This window comes from Microtus pennsylvanicus, chromosome 1 (genome assembly GCF_037038515.1).
Source record: "Microtus pennsylvanicus isolate mMicPen1 chromosome 1, mMicPen1.hap1, whole genome shotgun sequence".
NCBI lineage: Eukaryota > Metazoa > Chordata > Mammalia > Rodentia > Cricetidae > Microtus > Microtus pennsylvanicus.
This window is the reverse complement of record NC_134579.1, coordinates 95,542,369-95,561,661: the sequence shown is the minus strand read 5'-3', so window position 1 is coordinate 95,561,661 and position 19,293 is coordinate 95,542,369. Positions and strand designations below refer to the sequence as shown.

Sequence of the window (19,293 nt, the reverse complement as noted above, 5' to 3'; positions counted from 1 at the left end):
TGTGTGACCGTCACCACAATCCATTGAAAACATTTTCATTATTTCAAAAAGAAACCCCAGCCATTCATCTCCCTCCAACACCTACACCTCCAGCTCCTGGCAGCAACTAATGTACTTTCTATTTCCATGGCTTCCCAGTTTTGTTTCTCTGGCTGTGATAAATACCCTGATGAGACCACAACTTAGGGGAGAAAGGGTTTATGTTAGCTTAGGGTTCCAACGCACAGTCGATCATTGCGGGGGAAGACAAAGCAGGGAGTTAAAGCAGCTGGTCATATCACGTCCATAGTGGAGAGCGGAGAGAAATAAATGCATGCACGTGAGGGCTCAGCTCACTTTCTCTCCTCTAAGACAGCTCAGAACCCATGTCCGGGGAATGGCTCTTCCCACAGAAGTTAGCGTGATCTACACACCTTGCCTCTAGACATGCCCACAGGTCAAGGTGATCGAGATAATCCCTCACTGAGACTCTATTGTCAGGTGATTCTACACTGGGTCAATAATTAATGCCGCCAACACATACAAATTTGCCTTTTCTGTGCAACAGAATCATAGGATTTCCAACCTTCTGTGATGTAGTTCTTTTGCTTCGGCTATCATATAGGCATTTCTCCCCAAAACTGTCAATCAAGCCTGGGGGAGTCAAAGGAGGCTCTGACTTTGATCTCCAGAACCTGCATAAAAAACTGGGCATAGTGGTGCATGCTTGCGATCCCAGCTCTGAGGAGGCAAAGACAATGAATCCTCAGGCTCACTGGACAGCCAATCTTGACTACTTAGTGAGTTCCAGACCAGTGAGAGACCCTGCCTCACAAAAATTCAAGGTGGACAGAACCTGAAGATGATACTAGAGTCATCCTATCCACATAAGTGCGCCCCACACAGGTGAACACACACACCGTCAAACGATTGTTCTTGGTGTTGGGTTGACAGTTTGGCTCTTTGTGTATTGATGGATGTTTGAGTTCTTTCTACCTTCTTGAGTAATCTGATGAAGAACGCTGCTCGGGACATGCATGGACAGGATTTTGTGTGGTTATATGCTTTTTATTCATTTGAGTGGATACATAGAACTGGAAACTCTAAGCTGTATGGAAATTCCATGTTTTAAAAATACTTTGTGTATGTGAATGTGTGTGCGACATATGCATGTGTGTACACACACACACACACACACACACACACACACACACTTTGTGGCAGCCAGAGGAGGATGTCGGGTATCCCGTTGTCACTTAGTTCTCTACTGTTTTGAGACAGGGTCTCTTACTGACCCCGGAGGTAGACTGGTGGTAAGCAAGGCCCAGTGACTTGCTGTCTCACACCTGGTTTCCGATACTCATGCTGGGAATCTGAACTCAGGTTCCCATGTTTTCACAGCAAGCACGCTTCTCCACTGAGGAAGGAATGTGTGTGTTTCATTTTGAGGGCCTGCCACAGTGTATTGCCAAAGGGTGCCATTTCTCGTTGGTGCAGTGACCCCTGAGGATTCTGACCTCCCCGCATTCTCGATAACACCATCTCCCTCTCTCTCTCTTTTTCTCTGTGATAGCTGATCCCCCAGGGTTGGGAAACGGCATCTCATTGTGGTTTTGATTTGCATTTTCTAATGACTAATGGTGCGGAATGCCTTTCCACACACGTGTTGGCCATTTGTGTAGAGAAATATCTATTCAGACCCTCAATCCACTCTAAGATTGGGTCTCTTTCTGTTTATCACTGACTTGCAGGGGTGCCTCAAGAACCCTATGTACAAGACTGTATTTCTCCTGGTCTGTCAATTATCTTCTTACTGTCTATAAGACTTATTGGTGGACACGCTTTCAATTCTTTTGTAAAATTACAGGTGTGTGTGTGTGTGTGTGTGTGTACGGTGGGTGAGTGTGTACCAGGGCATGCACAGGGAGATCAGAGGACTACATGGGGGAGCTGGTTCTATTTCCACCATGTGGTCCCTGAGATTGAACTCAGGTCGGCAGGCATGGTGGCGACGCCTTCACCTGCTGAGCCACGTCTCTGGCCCATAACTTTTACACTCAGATGTAGTCCGACTTGTTGAACATTTTCATTTGTACTTCAGCATGTACAAAACAGCCTTTGTCTAACAGCAAATCAATGAAGACTAATTTTTGTTGCAGTTTTACAATTTTAGTTTTTATATCAAGGCTTGTGATCCATTTCATGAAGCTTTGTTTGCGGTGTGAGGTAAGGACCTGGTCCCGCTCTTGTGATAAATACTCTGACAAATCAACTTGAGAGGGAAAGGATTTGTTCTGGCTCGCACTCGGCGGGGATCATTCCATCATGGTAGGGAGGCATGGCTGAAGGAGCAGAGGCGAGCTGGTCACGTTACATCCGCAGTCAGGAGGGAAAGAATGAACAGGAAGTGAGGCCAGACTATAAAGTCTCAAGACTCATCTCCAGATACCACTTTCTCTATCAGGGCTGCACTTCCTAAATGTACAGCCTTCCAGACAGCGCCACCAGCTGGGGCCATGTGTCTAAACCCATGAGTCCTATTGCATATCTCTCTCTCTCTCTCTCTCTCTCTCTCTCTCTCTCTCTCTCTCTGTATCTCTCTCTATTTCTTTCTCTCTTTCCCTCTTTTTTCCCTTCCTTCCTTCCTCCCTCCCTCTCTCCCTCCCTCCTTTCTTCCCTCCCTCCCTCCCTCCCTCCCTCCCTCCCTCCCTCCCTCCCTTCCTTCCTTCCTTCCTTCCTTCCTTCCTTCCTCCTCCTCCTCCTCCTAGATGAAAGCTCTAATTTTGAGTATGTGTGTATGACTGCATGTGTAGATATCTAGTTGTCCAAGAATGATCTGGTGAAAAATCTACGCTTCCCCCACTGAATGACCTTGATACTCTGACAATAAGCTGGTTAATGCCAGTGTTTGTTCCTGGGCTCCTAATACCCTTGCACTGATCTATATTTTCATGCCAGCACTATACCATTTGATTCATGTAGGTTTGGATAGGCACTGACTTTGGGAAATAGGAGTATTTCAATCCTTTCTTTTTTTTAAACATAGGTTTGGCTATTAGGTGCCCTTACAGTTTTAAGATCCATTAGTTTCTTTGGATGTGTGTGCTGTGTGTATGAATGTGTATGTTCATATGTGTGTGTGTGTGTGTGTGTGTGTGTGTGTGTGTGTGTGTGCATGTGGAGCCTGAAGTTGATGTCTGGTGTCTTTCTCAATCACTCTCCATTTAGATTTTTGGAAGTCTCTCAGTGAACCCAGAGCTCATCAGTTTGGTAGATTGTTTGGCCAGTGTGTTCCAGGAATTCTCCTATCTCTGCCTCCCTAGTGCTGGTATGAAAGATGTGCACTGCGGGGCCTGATGGGAATTGACTTTTGTGGAACAAAGCCATATCCCCAGGCCCTTACCTGTTAAGTTCTGCAAAAAGCTAGCTAGGTATTCTGATAATGCACCCCCTGAATATGAAGAACACCTTGGGGACTATTGTTGCCCAACAAGCCTGAGTCTCCTGACCCATGAACATGGATGGTTTTCCCTGTATCTACAGCTTTTTTAGGTTTTTTTTCAGCAATGGTTCATAATTGGTAGTGTACGATACAGTTTGGGTGTCAAATATCACCCAAAGGTCCGTCACTAGGGACATAGGAAAACCATCTATCTCCCCCTCTCCCCCTCCCTCCCTCCCTCCCTCCCTCCCTCCTTCCCTTCCTTCCTTCCTCCCTTCCTCTGTCTTTCTCTCTGTGTTCTTTTTGACTTGACATTCTCCTTCATCATAATGTGTTGTCCTCACCAGAGACTAAAACCAGTGTGCCTCCTGATCTTGGACTTGGTTCTTCAGGAGTGTGACTCGCTTTTACCTCCGAAGTATCATGTATCAGGGAATTTCATTACAATGTCAGAAACCTCACTAATACAGCAAGTAAATCTTGCATTTCTTTTGTTAAATTCACTCCTACATGCTTTTATTCTTTCAATGATTACAAATGGGTTTTACTTTCTTAACTTCACTTGAGGAATGTTCATTGGTGGTGTACAAATACACAATTGATTTTCAAGTGTTGACTTGAAATCTTTAATTTTATCCAGCGATGCTTTATAGTTTCCAGGGAATGTTACTGTGTGGGTGTGGAATAACACTCAAAAGTCTGTATGCAAAGACACGGTCCTCAGGGTGGCCCAACAGGGGGTAGGGGGCTCTGACCTTCAGAGAGGTCATGCCATTTGAAATCATTTATTAGTTTGAGTAGTTCCTTAGTAGGGGCTTTATCTGTGTGTAAAATTATGTAAGATCAGATACTTTCCAGTCTGGATAATTTGTGTGTGTGTGTGTGTGTGTGTGTGTGTGTGTGTGTGTGTGTATGTATGTGTGTGTGTGTGTGCGTATGTGCTAATGAATATGGTTTTGTGGTGCTGAGGATTGAACCCAGGGCCTTGAGTTTTCTAGGTAAGAACTCTACTACAGAGTCACGCCCCCAGCTCCTCACTGGAGGATTCTGGTCAGGTACTTAACTGCTGATCCATGTCTCCAGTCTTTACTAGGAGATTCTAGACAAGCATCCTGCCTCTGCTCTTTTTTGTCTCTTATTTCTCCTTGATACCCAATTGCTCTGCTTAGCATCTAAGCACACAGAAATAGAAGAATGGACACTCTTGTCTTGGTCCTGATCTTAGGGGCAAAGCATTCCGTCTTTACCATTGAACATGATTCTGTCTGTCTGTCTGTCTGTCTGTCTGTCTCTCTTTTCCTCCTTCCCTCTCCACTCTCTAACAGATGTCATTTACTAGACTCAGGAATTTACCTCACATTCCTGGCTTGTTGACTATCGTTGTCATTAATGGTTCATCGATTCTGATTTTGTTAAATCAGACTTTCCTGTATCTATTGAGATGATCATGTGGCTTTTAAGATTCTGTCAACGTGGTGTATTCCATGAACTGATTTTCAGCTGTTAATTAAACCTTGTACCCCAAGGATGAATCCCATTTAGTCTCTCTCTCTCTCTCTCTCTCTCTCTCTCTCTCTCTCTCTCTCTCTCTCTCACACACACACACACACACACACACACTATTTGATTCAATTTTCTAGGTTTAAAATAAAAAGGATTTCTGCATCTGTACTCGTAAGAGTTATTCTTCTGTGGTTTTCTTTCCCCGTAACGCAGGCAGGGTCATTCTAGATTGATGGGAATGTCTTGGGAAGTATTCTTTCTCATTCAACTGTTTGAAAGAATTTTGGAGAATAAGTATTAAAATTACACTTGCTCAATCAAACTTACAACTAAAGACATGAGAGCATAGGCCTCTGTGTGTGTGTGTGCATGTGTGTGTGTGTGTGCATGTGTGTGTGCATGTGTGTGTTTGTGCATGTGTGTGTGCATGTGTGTGTGCGTGTGTGCGCGTGCATGTGTGTGTGTATGTGCATGTGTGCGTGTGTGTGTGTGTGTGTGCATGAGTGGAAGCCAGACGCCAGCCTTAGGTGTTGCCCCTCAGGTACCATCCACCTTATTTTGAGACAGGATCTCTCTCTGGCTGGGAACCTTCCAAGTGAGCTAGGATGGTTAGCCAGCGAGCACCAGAGGTCCCCATGCCTGTCTCCCAGATCTGAGATTACAGGTGTGTGTCACTGCAACAGCTTTTTATTTTGTTTTATTTTTTCTAACATGGCTTCTGGGCATCAATCTCAGGTCCTCAAATGAGCGTGCCAAGCATTTTCTTGATGGAGTCATATCCCCTGACCCGTCTATATTTTAATGGGATCTCCCCTTTCATTTTCCATGGGTCAGTTCATATGCTCTGTCTTTCTTGAGCTAGTTTCGGTCATCTGTGTCATTCTAGGAATTTGTTTCCCTCAAGTTGTCCTGCTTATTGGTGACAGTTACTTATGGCTTCTTTCCCAATTGTTCTTATCTCTGTAAAGTCAGCTATAGCACCCCTTCTAGTTCTGATTCTAGTAATCGGAATCATCTTTTTTTCTTATTTTTTTTTCTCAATGTAGCTGAAAGTTTGTTGAGAGAGCCATTCAAAGTCCTGGTGGGATGGCTCAGTGTTGGTACAGTGCTTGTTGTATGAGCATAAGGACCTGAGTTTGATCCCCAGAACCCACTAAAAATCAGAGGTGTGGGCTGTAATCCCAGTGCTGGGGAGGTGGAGCCAGAGAGATCCCTAGGGCTGAAGTGGTGAGTTCCAGGTTCAATGAGTGCCCTTGTCTCAAAGGAGGAGGATAACATCCCTGAGGATGGTAACTAAAGTTGTCCTATTCATACACCGGAAAACATTTGTGCATGCAAACACACACACATAATGGTAATCTTGCAACCTCCAGCTGGACCATGGGAAAGTAGAAGCCCAGGGATATTGCAGCTCTGGCGGTAGAGAAGGGGCGAGTGAGCAGAGGAAGGGTCAGTGTAATGAGACCTCAGAGAGACCCCAGTCCCATGAGATGGGGGAGGAGCCTGAGGTCTCCTCTCCTGATGTATGTATGACTTAGGTCCTTTCGCTTCGAGCCTCGGACACCCATCGTTTCTGGTCATCGTGCACGGTGTCTGGTCCTGGCCTCCCTATTAAACTGGCTTGCTGACTATATGGGAGTTTGTTCTGGACAATGAGTAAAATAAAAACCGTTTTGAGTAAAAATATCCGTTTTCCGAGATGAGCCAAAACTGGATTGAAGTGGACAAAAATTAAGGTTTCAGCTCCCATGGGATACATTGTTGTTGCATAGACAGCAACATCACATCACAGACTTACAAGTAGTATTTTGTGTGTGTGTGTGCATGTCTGTGGTGTGAGTATATGTGTGTTTGCACATATTTGCACACATATGTGCATGTGTAAGCCAGTCGATGTCGGGTGTCTTTCTCGATTGTTCTCCACCATATATAATTTCTGAATCCAGGGCTTGCCCTGCTTGGCCTGGGATCCCTTGTCTCTGCTTCCCGAGTTCTGGGATTGCAAATGGGCCACCACATCCATCTACCACTTACATGGGTGCTAGGGATCTGACCTTGGGTCCTCATGTTTATGCACCAAATGCTTTAGCCACTGAGACATCTCCCAAGACAGTCTTTCGGCCTTCTGAGACACACAGATCAGTTGTCTATACTCATTCAACTGTGCAATAGCATGGTAGACCATCTTGTACCTGTCTAACGAAAGCTCAGTATCCACTGACCAACCTCTGTCTGCCCTTCCCTGTTCTCAGTTTCTCCATGGTCATTACTACGACGGTTGGCTTTAGCTGTGAATACAACTTTAGAACCACTTGGGAAGCGAGTCTCAGTGAGGGATTGTCTAGAACAGGTTGGCCTGTGGACATGCCTATGAGGGAATTGGTTGGATTGAAGACTCAGCTGACTGTGGGCCGTACCATCCCCTGGGACGAGATCCTGGACTCTATGTGCGTAGAGAAATTAAGATGAACACTAAACATGCAGCATTCTTCTGTGCTTTGACTGGAGATGTGATGTGCCCAGCTTCCTCAAGCTCCAGCTTTGACTCTCCCGCAATGGGGGCCATATCTTTTGTGAGTTAAAACAAACCCCTCTACCCTAAGCTGCCTTTGCCAGGGAATTTAATCACAGCAACAACAAAAGAGAAATCAGGACACTGACTTAATCAACCGGAAGCCGTGTCTCTGTCATTTTCTCTTCCTTTCCCCCGGGCCCCTTCATCTGTAAGTGGGTGCCTTGTTGCCCCGAGACACGCAAAGCCGGCCCTCTGTGATGCACAGCCCAAACCCATGAACTATAGATGTGGGACTGCAAAGACCTGCTCAGGAGAGAGCTGCAAGCCAAGTGCTGAGATCTTACACCTCGGGGCCTGAGTAGCACGGAGTCTAGGAAGCATAACTTCCTGCCCCTCAGAGACACTGCATGTGTGAAACCATTCATGGGGCGCTTAGTGCCATAGCGACGCTTCCTGAGGTGCCCTGTGCACAGCAGGGTAGTCAGCAATGCAGAGACACTTCCTGGGGTGCCCTGTGCATGGTTTGGCAGTCAGCAATGCAGAGATGCTTCCTGAGGTTCCCTGTGCATGGTGGGTCAGTCAGCAATGTAGGAACTGACTAGGGTGAAACCTTCCACCTCAAGCAGACATGACGGGGACCTCCAGCCTCAGAGACAAGGTTGTCACACACCTGTGGTGCCACGGGAACTGACACACCATGAACATCCTGTGTCACATGTAGCCCAGCCACCACAGATCAAGAGATGCTCAGAAAAGACAAATAGCTCGTAAGATCCAGTGAGTGCCATGGTTCCTCCTCTGCAGGGGCTCAGAGCCCCACAGTGAGAGTCAGTCACTGTCACATAAAGCCACAAGACCGTGCCCTAGTAGCATACTGAGGCCCGCAGAAGAGAAATCACAAAACCTACGGAAGTGGCACAGTGTTCCTGGTATCGTGTTTGAACCTACACAGAAATTGTTCCGTGTAAGCCAGGCCTGGTGTTTCATGTCTGAGATCCTAGCTAGTCCGGAGTCTGAGGCAGGAAAATCACAAGTGAAAGGCCTGCCTGGACCTCACAATTAGTTCAAGGTGAGCCTGGGCAACTTAGACAGTCCATGCCTCAAAATAAAAATATAAAAAGGGATTGTGGGTATGGATCAGTGGTAGAGCACCTGCCTAGAATCCCCCAGTGAGGGGCTGGGGTGTGGCTCAGTGGTAGAGCCCCTGCCTAGAATCCCCCAGTGAGGGGCTGGGGTGTGGCTCAGTGGTGGATTATCTATTGTAACATGCATGAGATCCTGTGTTCCATCCTCAATACTCTGTTCTCCAAAATAGGAAAGAATCAGAATGGTGGCTCCTCCTGGGAGGAAGAGCCAGGCAGATGTGGTCCAGCGGCCATCATGGATGCAGCTCCAGATCACAGCTGGTGACACAACACGTGTGTTTTGTTGTTGTTGTTATCATGTATGCATATTATATATACATTTTTAGTACGTACAAAATAGTTCACAGATGAGTTCGAATCAGTCTCAAAAGAATCAAACATCACAGGCTCAATTTCGAGTTTATTTTCCTCTGTAAATGCTGTTTCTGAGTCTGACCCATCCTCTTCATTTGGGACCACCCCACTGAGGTTTGTTAAGTTTGTGTGTTAAATTTCTTTGAAAGAATCCTACCTCCACTTGCTCCCTCTGATATACATAGATTGGATTTTCACAGCCTATGGGGATGAATCATAGTAGCTGCTTGGCTTCCGACTGCCTCTTTCTCTCTCTCTCTCTCTCTCTCTCTCTCTCTCTCTCTCTCTCTCTCTCTCTCTCTCTCCTTCCCTCCCTCCTTTCTGTCTGTCTGTCTTTCGTCCTTCCTTCCTCTCTTTCCTTCCTTCCTTCCTTCCTTCCTTCCTTCCTTCCTTCCTTCCTTCCTTCCTTCCTTCCTTCCTTCCTCCCTTCCTCCCTCCTTCCCTCCCTCTTCTTCTTTCTTTCTTTCTTTCTTTCTTTCTTTCTTTCTTTCTTTCTTTCTTTCTTTCTTTCTTTCTTTCTTTCATCAAGATCTCTCTGTGTAACTTTGACTGTCCTGGAACTCCCTCTTTAGACTAGGCTAGCCTCGAACTCAGAGATCCGCCTGTCTCTGCCTTCTAAATGCTGGGATTAAAAGCGTGTGCCACCACTGCCTGCTGTCAGGTTCTTTCTCGCACAGTTTTTATCATGTGGCTTCCTCTCATTGTTATAATAAATATTGCAATACTGATCTTAACCAGGCATAGCGCCAGACTTACACTAGGGAAGCTGAGACCAGAGAATCGCAAGTCTGAGGCTAGCCTGGGCTACACAGTGATCTGCCTTTAAAAAAAAATGCCTTGGGAACTGGGGAGATGGCTCAGTCAGTAAAGGGCTTGTCTTGCAAACACGAGGACCTGAGCTGAGCTGCCCAGAATCTCTAGAAAAATGTGGGTGTGGCAGAACAGATTTGTAATCCGTGAGGTGGAGGCAGAAACAGGAGGGTTTTTGGAAGCCCAAGGCTAGCCAGCCTAGACTAAGGGGTGAAGTCAAAGGCCAGTGAGAATGGCGTCTCAAAGAAGAGTGGAAGGTGACTGAGGACCAACACCGAAGTTGTCCTCTGACCTCCACAAGCATCCGTACACATGTGCAGCGATACACACACACACACACACCCCACATCAAAACACACATATGGGCACACATACCAATAAAAATTAAAAGAAGATCTTTGATTTGGACCTGTCAAGACTTCTGTATGTTGCTCCCGTTAGCATCCTCACAAACCACATGCAGGGCAAGCTGGACTTCCTTTACCTGTCCCCAGACTTAGGCTTTTCGTTCTCCTCTATTGAAGTCTTAGGTGATTCACCTCTGTCTGATGGCTGATATTAACTGTCAACCTGACAGGATCTAGAATCACCTAGGAGACAAGCCCCTGGGAACACCTGTGAGAGGTTATCTGGAGGCTAATTAAGGAGGGGAGGACACCCTAAGTGTGGGCATCCGCATCCCTGGGGCTGGGATTCTTAACTGAATAGAAAGGAGGGGAAATCGAGCTGAGGACCAGCGTTCGCCTCTCTCTGCTTCCTGACTGCAGCCGCCGGGATGGACTGTGTCCTCCAACCATAGCCACTATAAACCCTTTATTCCTTAAGCTGACTTTATCGGGCATTTTGCTAAGCAACAGGAAAGCAACTAATCACTCCGCGTCTTAGCTTTTTGATATAAAAGAGAGAGACTGGTACCTGGCATATGGTCGGTGCTCTGTAAACAAGAGCCGTGGAACTGTTACCCAGATCTGATAGTCACACTTCCTGGCTGTGTGGTGTCCTCCTTTGGGCCAGTCTGTCGCCGGAACTGGAGCGGATATGACCAGAATCTGAAAAGAGAAAGGTTGTCAAACTGGAGCGAGGGTGGAGGCAAGAGAGGAAGGAAAGCATTCCAGAATCTAAAAGGGTCTCTGCTTGGAAATGCATCCCCGGGTGCCATCTCTCTGGGGGACGGTGTCAGGTGCAGCACAGCACACGTTGTAGGAGGTTAGCTCTAGAAATCCATTGGCCACACATACTGAGGCCTGAGGTGATGGAGAGATGGGCAGGTGGTGGCCCTGGGGTCTCTTGTGATATGTGTGGAAGATATTCAAGCATCCTGCAGAATGGAGACGTTCTACTCAGCTACAGATTCATTAGGTCCTGGAAAGTGAGCCTCCTATGACCCAAAAGGCTTCCTTTCACTATTAATTACGTCTTTGGCCTCCAGCCTTCCATGGACGTGGTCAGGAACCTGCCACGGTGCACACGTTCTGTAATTTCCCAAAGGTGGTGTTTCTCATTGCTGACATTGGGCTCAGTTATGCTGGGAGCCCAGCAGGGGCTGTAGGGTTTTTTTTGGGGGGGGAGGGCAAACTCAGCTTTTCTTCTGGGAAAACAAGTCCAGAAAAGGGAAGGAAAGGTGGGGTTCAAAGTCAGTGAAGGCAAAGAGAGGATGAATGCCTGTTCTGATAGGGTCCTAGAACCCCAGGGGGCCTCGGGCTACTACCCTATGTCCTTTCTTCTTTCAAGTGACAAAGGACCATGGGACATTGTGATATAATCAGGAGCTTGCTTGGTTTGAGCCTCGAACATTAATCACAGGTGACATTGGTTCTCTCTGGATGTCTGAAGCTGTTCCTGCCAGTGTCTGGCAGGTTGGGATGAGCTGTCAGAGATCTTTGGCTATAGGATGCTGCAGGACCAAGCATCTCTTGAGGACAGTACCTCCTTGGTCCCTCCATGGTCCCTCTGCTGTGCAGCTGATATAGGAGCAGACCCATGACTGCCCTGGGCTGTTGTTAGTGAAGAGCTGACCCTAGATTGGAATATCTCATGAGCAATGAGGAAGTCACAGACCAGTGAGAAAAGGGATTGGCACTCTTCCACACAATTTGTGTATGTGTGTTTGTTCATGTGCTTGCGTGTATGTGTCCGTGAGAATGGAGGCCAGAGGTCAACCATGGGTGCTGTTTCTTAGGAGATGACTACCTTAGCTTCTGAGGTCGTGTATTTTAGTATCCTGGGTCTCACTGATTAGGCTAGATTTGTCGTCTGGTTTGGTTTGGTGGCCTTGTGAGTGAGTCCCAGGGATCTGCTTGTCTCTGTTTACCCAGCACCGAGATTACAAGTACACACCAACCACTATGCCCAGCTGTGTACATGGGTGCCGGGGCACAACACAGGTTCCATCCTCAGGCCCTACATGCGCCTTTTCTTCAGAGGACTCACGTTTCTTTCTGGACTTACAGAAGAGGTTTGCAGTGATTCATTTTTAGTTATAAGAAGACATTTAACTGTAAGAGAGAGAAAACAGGTTTGGGGGCTTTGTATGACCATCCTTCCTTGTTTTTCTATCTTTCTGCCATGTCAGTGTCAATTGGGGAAACTGAGGCACAGGGCTGCCAACAGGGAGGCTAAGGTTTGGGTCTTAGAAGTTTGATTACAGCCTTTGAGAACTTGCCCCCAAAGCCAGGGGAAGTTTTAAAACTCTCTTTTGATAAATTGATTTCTTGATTGCTTTTGATATTAACTTCCAGGCATACTCAGTGATGGAAATTGCCACTCCTAATACTTAGAGACTGCTCCTTCTATGTCAGTGTCTGCAAAGGTTAATTTAAGCTGTCACCTGACTGGATTGAGGAATACAGAACTCCAGAGATGCAAGCTTCTAGGCAAGCTCGTGAGAACAGCACAGGGAGGATTGGTTGATAGGGGAAGGCTGCACTGAATGTGTGTGGCACCATCTCACAGACTGGGGTCATGGGCTAAACAAAGAGAGGGAAAAGGAGAAATCGATGCAGAAGCCGGCATTCTCCTCTTTTCAGATCCTGATCTGCAGACTGTTACATTCAGGAGCTGTTCCACCATCATGGTTTCCTGGCCTCAATGAACTGCAAAACCTGAACGTTGAGCCAAGAGAAGCCATTGCTTCCTTCAGTCACTTCTTGTCAGGCATTTGGCCCACAGTTCTGAGAAAGACGGCTGAAGTACTTGCGGAGTGATGGTACACTGTCACTTGCCCATCTTAGTGCCAAGAAAATGAAAGCTGATTACATGGTATGAGGGGAGAATGTGGCTCTGGCTCTCTCTGATTCCACTCAGCTAATATACAGTCTCTGGAGCTTGTTGCAAAGGGTTTAATTTTTTAAAAGGGTTATGACTAGAAATTATGCACACAAAATTCCTTGCAGTGGTCATGTTTCTATATAAGCTCAGGCCAGACTTAAACCAAGTTCTCAGATGGCCGAGTAGGGCTGGTCAGCTGGGAAGGCCATCAGATCACAGGCAAAATTCGTAACACTTGTATTTCGTTGCCTCCCAAATAAGCAGAATAAAGAGAGTCCCAAGGATTACTTGATATAAAATCTCTATATTAGAAATAGCCCAAGACACAAACTGATAAAAGGCACCTGTAAAAAGGGAACAGCGAATCAAATAAGAGGAAAACTTAAAAACGGACAACTATTTGACCAGGCTTCCTTAGTACAGGTTTGTAATCCCAGACCCAGGCAGCCTGAGGCAGAGGAGTGCCACGAGTTACAGACCAGTCAGGCTACAGAGAGGGGCTGTCTCAGGAAAAGTTGAAGGAAGATAAGAAAATGGAGGCCATTGCAACGTTCTAACGATAAACACAAATCCCAGAAAGGGAACGCAGCTTGTGTCTCCATTTTAGTAACTGTCAAGGATGGAGAATAAACCAAAGGATGGGTTTACCAAGGAAGAATTCTAGAGATTTCTCAGAATGTATGAGCATCAGCCTCCCCCATTTAAAGGGCCTCTAGAATGCTTACTACAACAACCGGTGGAACACGTTTTCCTCACTATGCCATTTTGAGATTTCCATCATCAGCAATTAAGAGAAGATCCCAGAACCTCCCAGAAGAGAAAATTCAGGTACCCTGCTGAGGGGAAGAAAGTGTGGTGTGTCACACCTCTGGATATCAGTTCTGGAAGCTGAGACCTGGTGGGGCAAGGGCTTCACCAATTTTTTAAAGAAAATATTTAAAAATTTTCTTTAAAACAAACTGTTTCTCATATATGAAAACAAGATGGATGCTTTGGTTTCCTGTTTGTTGCTGTGACAAACACCATCACCAAAAGCAACTTGGTGAGGAGGGGGTTTATCTATCTCAAAACTCCAGATCATAGTCTATCCTTGAGGGCAGTCAGGGCCGGATGTACAGTAGGAACTGGAAGCAGAAACCATGCGGGGATGCTGCTTACCGGCTTGCTCCTGGCTACATTTCCTGTATAGCTCAGGACTACTAGGGAATGATGCTGCCCACAGTGGGCTAAGTCCTTCTACATCAATTAAAACAATCAAGAAAACACATCACAGGCCAACTGGATAAATACAATTGCTCAGTTGACACTTTGTTTTCAGAGGTGATTCTCGGTCATGTGATATTGATAGTTAATGCTAACTAGGACACACTGACTTTTTGTCATGAAGTCGGGAACTCTACTTTCTATGTGCCTTTTTGTAGGCAGCTCCTGGAGGATCTGCTCCAGCAGAAGGAACAAATAAAACAAGGAGGAAGATGGGGGCTTGAGAGGCAAGGGGTGACCATTGGGAAAGCTGCCAAAACTTCAACAGAGTCAGGAAGGCTGTCCAGGGACAGGCTGCTAGGCTGCTAGGGGGAAATACGGAACAGTTACGTGATATATTTCATACTCGGGAAGTGATTATCGGGCAATCGAAAAACCTGAGAGCCAAATGATAAAACAATGATATTAAAAAAAACCCAAATAGATGGAAAAAAAGAGACACCGTTGATGTCAGCAAAACTTCCCATAAAGTTCAATCACAACGTAGAACTTGGTTTATGGGGCACAGCATTCACCTAAGCACCAAATAGGCTAACACTTACAAGTGTGACGTAATGAGATGCTGGAGGGAAGGCTAAGTGTTGGGAGTGACGTGTTTGCAAACAGAGCTTATTGATGGATTTGTTTTAAGGCATCATCAATCATCATATCACTAGATAATGAAGACTTAGCCCACAGTCCTAGGCTGACCCTGCTGCAGTTTCGGCCAGCTGCTCCCAGCTGCCTTGCTGGGAATGGGACCTTCTCGGCTGATTTCTCCAGTGATATCACTGGCCTCTGGAGCAGCCATTTTCCTCTCATTGCTTTGCTTGTTTGCTCTGTTGGAGCATGTCCTACCAGAGGCCCAGAGATGTCTGCATTCCCGGTAGAACACAGCACAGGACTTTCCTCTTAATATGTCATCAATAAGCATTTGGAAGTTGAGTTAATGCAACAAATACCTCATCTTGAATAAGACACACAGTAAGATTTCCAGTCTCTCAGTCCAGAAAACTCCAGGCCTTTCAGAAAGGCTTGGACTTTTTTAGATTGTGTGTGTGTGTGTGTGTGTGTGTGTGTGTGTTTGTGCATGCACAGCCTCCTATGGTGGCCAAAAGAGGGCAGCTTATATCCATGAGCTGTGCCTGAGCATCCTTCCTGACTCTGTCGACGTTTTGGCTTCTTTCCCCAATGGCCACCCCTTGCCTCCCGAGCCCCCATCTTCCTCCCTGTTGTTTTATTGGTTCCTTCCGCTGGAACAGATCCTCTAGGAGTTGCCTAAGAAAAGGTCCACATCAGTTGTGAATGGATGTGGGTGCTGGGAACTGAATCAGGGTCCTTTACAGGAGCCATCAGCACATGCTCTTAACTGCCAAGCCATCTCTCCAATCTGGGGGAGCAGTGTTGTACAGACAGAACCCCTGCTTCTTCTCTCCAAGGGTTACTCCAGCACAAAAGCCTTGGGATCAGATGTGGGTCAGCAGTCAGTGAGATAAATGCATGTCTCTTAATTGATTTTTGTGGGTGATTGGAGTGAGCAGCCTGATACACAAGGTTTAATTATCCCAGAGAAACCTTCACTTAATTGAAAGAATGCTTGTCAAAAAAAAAAGAGGAAGGGGGAATGATTTTTTAAAGAATGATCTATTGCTGAAGAGAAAAACCATAGAAACATTGGTCTGTACCCAGATTCCCAGTGCGCACAGTATTTATAACCCTGAGAAGAAAGCATTATGCAAGTGGATCAGAGACCCTTCAAAGCCCACCTCCTGCCCCAAATAATTCCCTTCATACTTGCAAACAAGGCACTTACAGAGGTAGTTGGAATCTCTCCCTGCGTGACTCTCCCTCACTTCCCAGTTACCTTGCTAACTTCTGTCTATCTTATCTAAGCTCGCTCAACCGAAATATTGACAGGATAATGTTTCCCATCAATTAACATGTGTACAGCAATCAGAGCAGCTTCATGGATACATATTTTGAAAGCAGCAATTATCATTTTAAACTCACAGTGGAGTGGCAGGCACTGCCAGATGCCAAACATATCCATCCTCTCTTACTTGCTAACAGATCTTCAAGTTTGTCTGTGGCATTAACTGAACTCATTCAGAAACTGTGTTCCCAGCTTCCCTTGCAGCTAGCTGTGGCTGTCTGACTCAGTTATAGCTGAGTGGAACATCCTGCACAAGACATCTGGGGATGCTCTTCCCCCCTTCACTCCCTTATCCTCTCTTCCTCCTCCTTTACCATTGTTTCCTGCTGTTTCTTTTAGTTTTTTTGGAGACAGAGCCTGCTAGGGAGTCTAGGCTATCCTCAAATTCATGATCCCCTTGTTTCAACTTCTAAAATGACAATTTTAAGAATATGTGCCATCATACCCAGCTAGGAAAACTCCATAAAGGGGGTAGAAACAGATGGGAAGAGCCTTTAGCCTTTCTTTCTATCTGGAATGTGGATATGACATTTGGAAGAAGAGCAGCTACATTGTGACTATGAAGACATGGCCACACTTTAAGGAAACTATAAGAGCCTTGGACCACTGGTGGCATCCTGGAGCTCAGGATGTGTTTTTCATTATGACAAAAACAAAAGCTCTAGAAGATACATAATCAGATTATATTTCTATTAAGTGCAGCTGAATATACCCATAACGAGTGTACATGATTAGTAAGAGCCATACCTTTTACCTACATGCCTTTCAGTCACACATTCCTGGTCCCTAATATCAAGCAACCTGCCCTATCTTTCTTCTCTTGTGCCTTTTGTTCACCAACTACAACACAGTGGGCTGTGACCAGATACCTCATGAGAAGCAGCTTAAAGGAGGAAGGGTTGGCTTTGGCTTACAGTTTGAGGGAACACAGTGCACCATGGTGGGGAAGGCAGGGTGACAGGAGCGTGACCCTGCTTTCTTACTTTCCCATAGATCAGGAAGTAGGAAGAGAATGGAAGTGGGTTGGGACTGACAGTCTTAAAACCTATAGCCACCCCCTGAGACCTGCCCCGAAACAGTGCCATCTGCAGGGTACCAAGTGTTCTGACACACATGACTACAGGATACATTTACTACTAAGGCACAACAGTGAGCCATTAGGAAAGACTAAATGCTACTTACATCAAACGTGCTGTTGGGGAGAAATTAAAGAGGCAATTCTGAGAGGTTAGCAGGACAGGATATAAGTGTTACCTAGGAAACAGGAATCGACAGACTCCACCACTGTCAAGTGCTTGGCCATCTGCAGTTCAATTCTTGGATCCCTGTCTATGGGCATCAGCCCAACCATTCATCACACCCACCTGCTCAGGTTCTTTCTCAGGTCCTCAACATGTCCTTGACTGCTCAGAAACAGAAAACGTAGCTTCTCCCTCCGTGCTCCATAAGGCCTATTGGACTCCATCCCTTCTCTCATCAGCTCTCCTTAGTCTGTGGGCACCCACATCCTCATCTGTATCACAACCAGAGTTTTTAACGTCATCCAGCCAAGAGCATAGCCCACTATCTCCGGCAGCTCCCTAAGCACCAGGCTGCCTGGACTATTCACAATCAGCTACAACGCTCAGGAGGCTATGGGTGTCTATGTTAGGGGACAGTGGCAGAAGATCAAGGATCAGTAGATGAAAATATCTCTACTTGGTGTCAATTAAGATGGGAGGATCGTTCCGTAGGAAGCACGGGAGGCTGTCTTAACCTTTTCCCGTTGCTGTGATCAAATCCGCAACAAGCAGCTCCAGGGGGGAAGGGTTTATTGTGCTTCACTGTCTGAGGTACCACTGACCATCATGGCAGCATGTGTGTGAGGTGGCTGGTCACACGGCATCCACAGTCAGGAAGCAGAGAGACAAATGCTGGTGCCCAGCTCACTCGCTCCCTTTTCATTCAGCCCAGGACCCCAGCTTATGGGGTGATGTTACCCACAATTACGGCGAGACTTCCTTCATTAAACCAATCTAGAAAATCCTTCACAGACACACCCAGAGTTTTGTTTCCATGCTCTGAATCCAGTCAAGCAGGGCTGATAAATGGCTCGAAGATAAAGGTACTTTGGCCCCAAGCCTGAAGACTTGAATTTGATCCTTGGGACCTATACGCCAGAAGGAGAGAACTGACTCTCACATAATGTGGGATGTCCTTCTGTATATGTGCTGCTCTTACTGGTTAATGAATAAAGCTGCTTTGGCCTATGGCAGAGCAGAATATAGCCAGGCTGGAATATATATATATATATATATATATATATATATATATATAGAGAGAGAGAGAGAGAGAGAGAGAGAGAGAGAGAGAGTAGAGAGTAGATGGAGTCAGGGAGACGCCATGAAGCTCCCAAAGGAGAAAGACACCCAGAACCTTTACCGGTAAGCCACAGCCTTGTGGTGATATACAGATTAATAGAAATGGGTTAACTTAAGATATAAGAGCTAGCTAGAAATATGCCTGGGTCATCGGCCAAACAGTGCTGTAATTAATATAGTTTCTTTGTGATTATTCAGGTCTGGGTGGCCAGGAACGAACACGCAGTCTCTGTTCACACTCACAAGTTGTCTTTTAGCTTCTACATATGCCCATGGCATGTACACACACACGATAAAAAATAAATACAGTCAACTTGACTATACCGATTAGCCATCACAGAGGCCATGGTGCATTATCAAGCTCAGAGCCCAAAGGCATTGCCCAAATGTCATCTCCTCCCACCCCAATGCCCAGACATTTTCTCTAGTGACTTTGAACGTGTACAGTGGACTTTGGAAGGGTACACACTTCTCATCTTTCCAAAGGATAGTGCTCCTTCATTCCAGGCCCTCCCCAGCATTCATTTCCCTAGCAGTTCTGTGGAAGAGCTTTTGAAGGAAAGCACAGTTAGGACTGACAGGTTCAAATGGCTTGGGATGCACACCAGTTTCTCATGCCGCCTCTTCGTGGATGCTTGCCCTGTATGGCTCCCAGGCTGGTGTGCACAGCACAGCATGGAGAGCCACCAGGACCCAGGGCAAATCCCAGAGTGAGGCCACTGATTTTGGAGCTCAGCCTTTGT

At 46.2% G+C, this 19,293-nt stretch overlaps 1 protein-coding gene across 2 annotated transcripts in view; it reads right to left on the bottom strand.

Moving 5' to 3' along the window:
• Window positions 1–19,293, bottom strand: part of Card11 (caspase recruitment domain family member 11) — a 72,576-nt gene that overhangs the window by 42,256 nt on the left and 11,027 nt on the right. For both annotated transcript variants that reach the window (XM_075974306.1, XM_075974296.1), the window contains exon 2: window positions 10,664–10,797. In XM_075974306.1, the coding sequence (XP_075830421.1) occupies window positions 10,664–10,670 (7 nt within the window). In that variant the 5' untranslated portion in view covers window positions 10,671–10,797. The remainder of the gene's footprint in view (window positions 1–10,663; window positions 10,798–19,293) is intronic.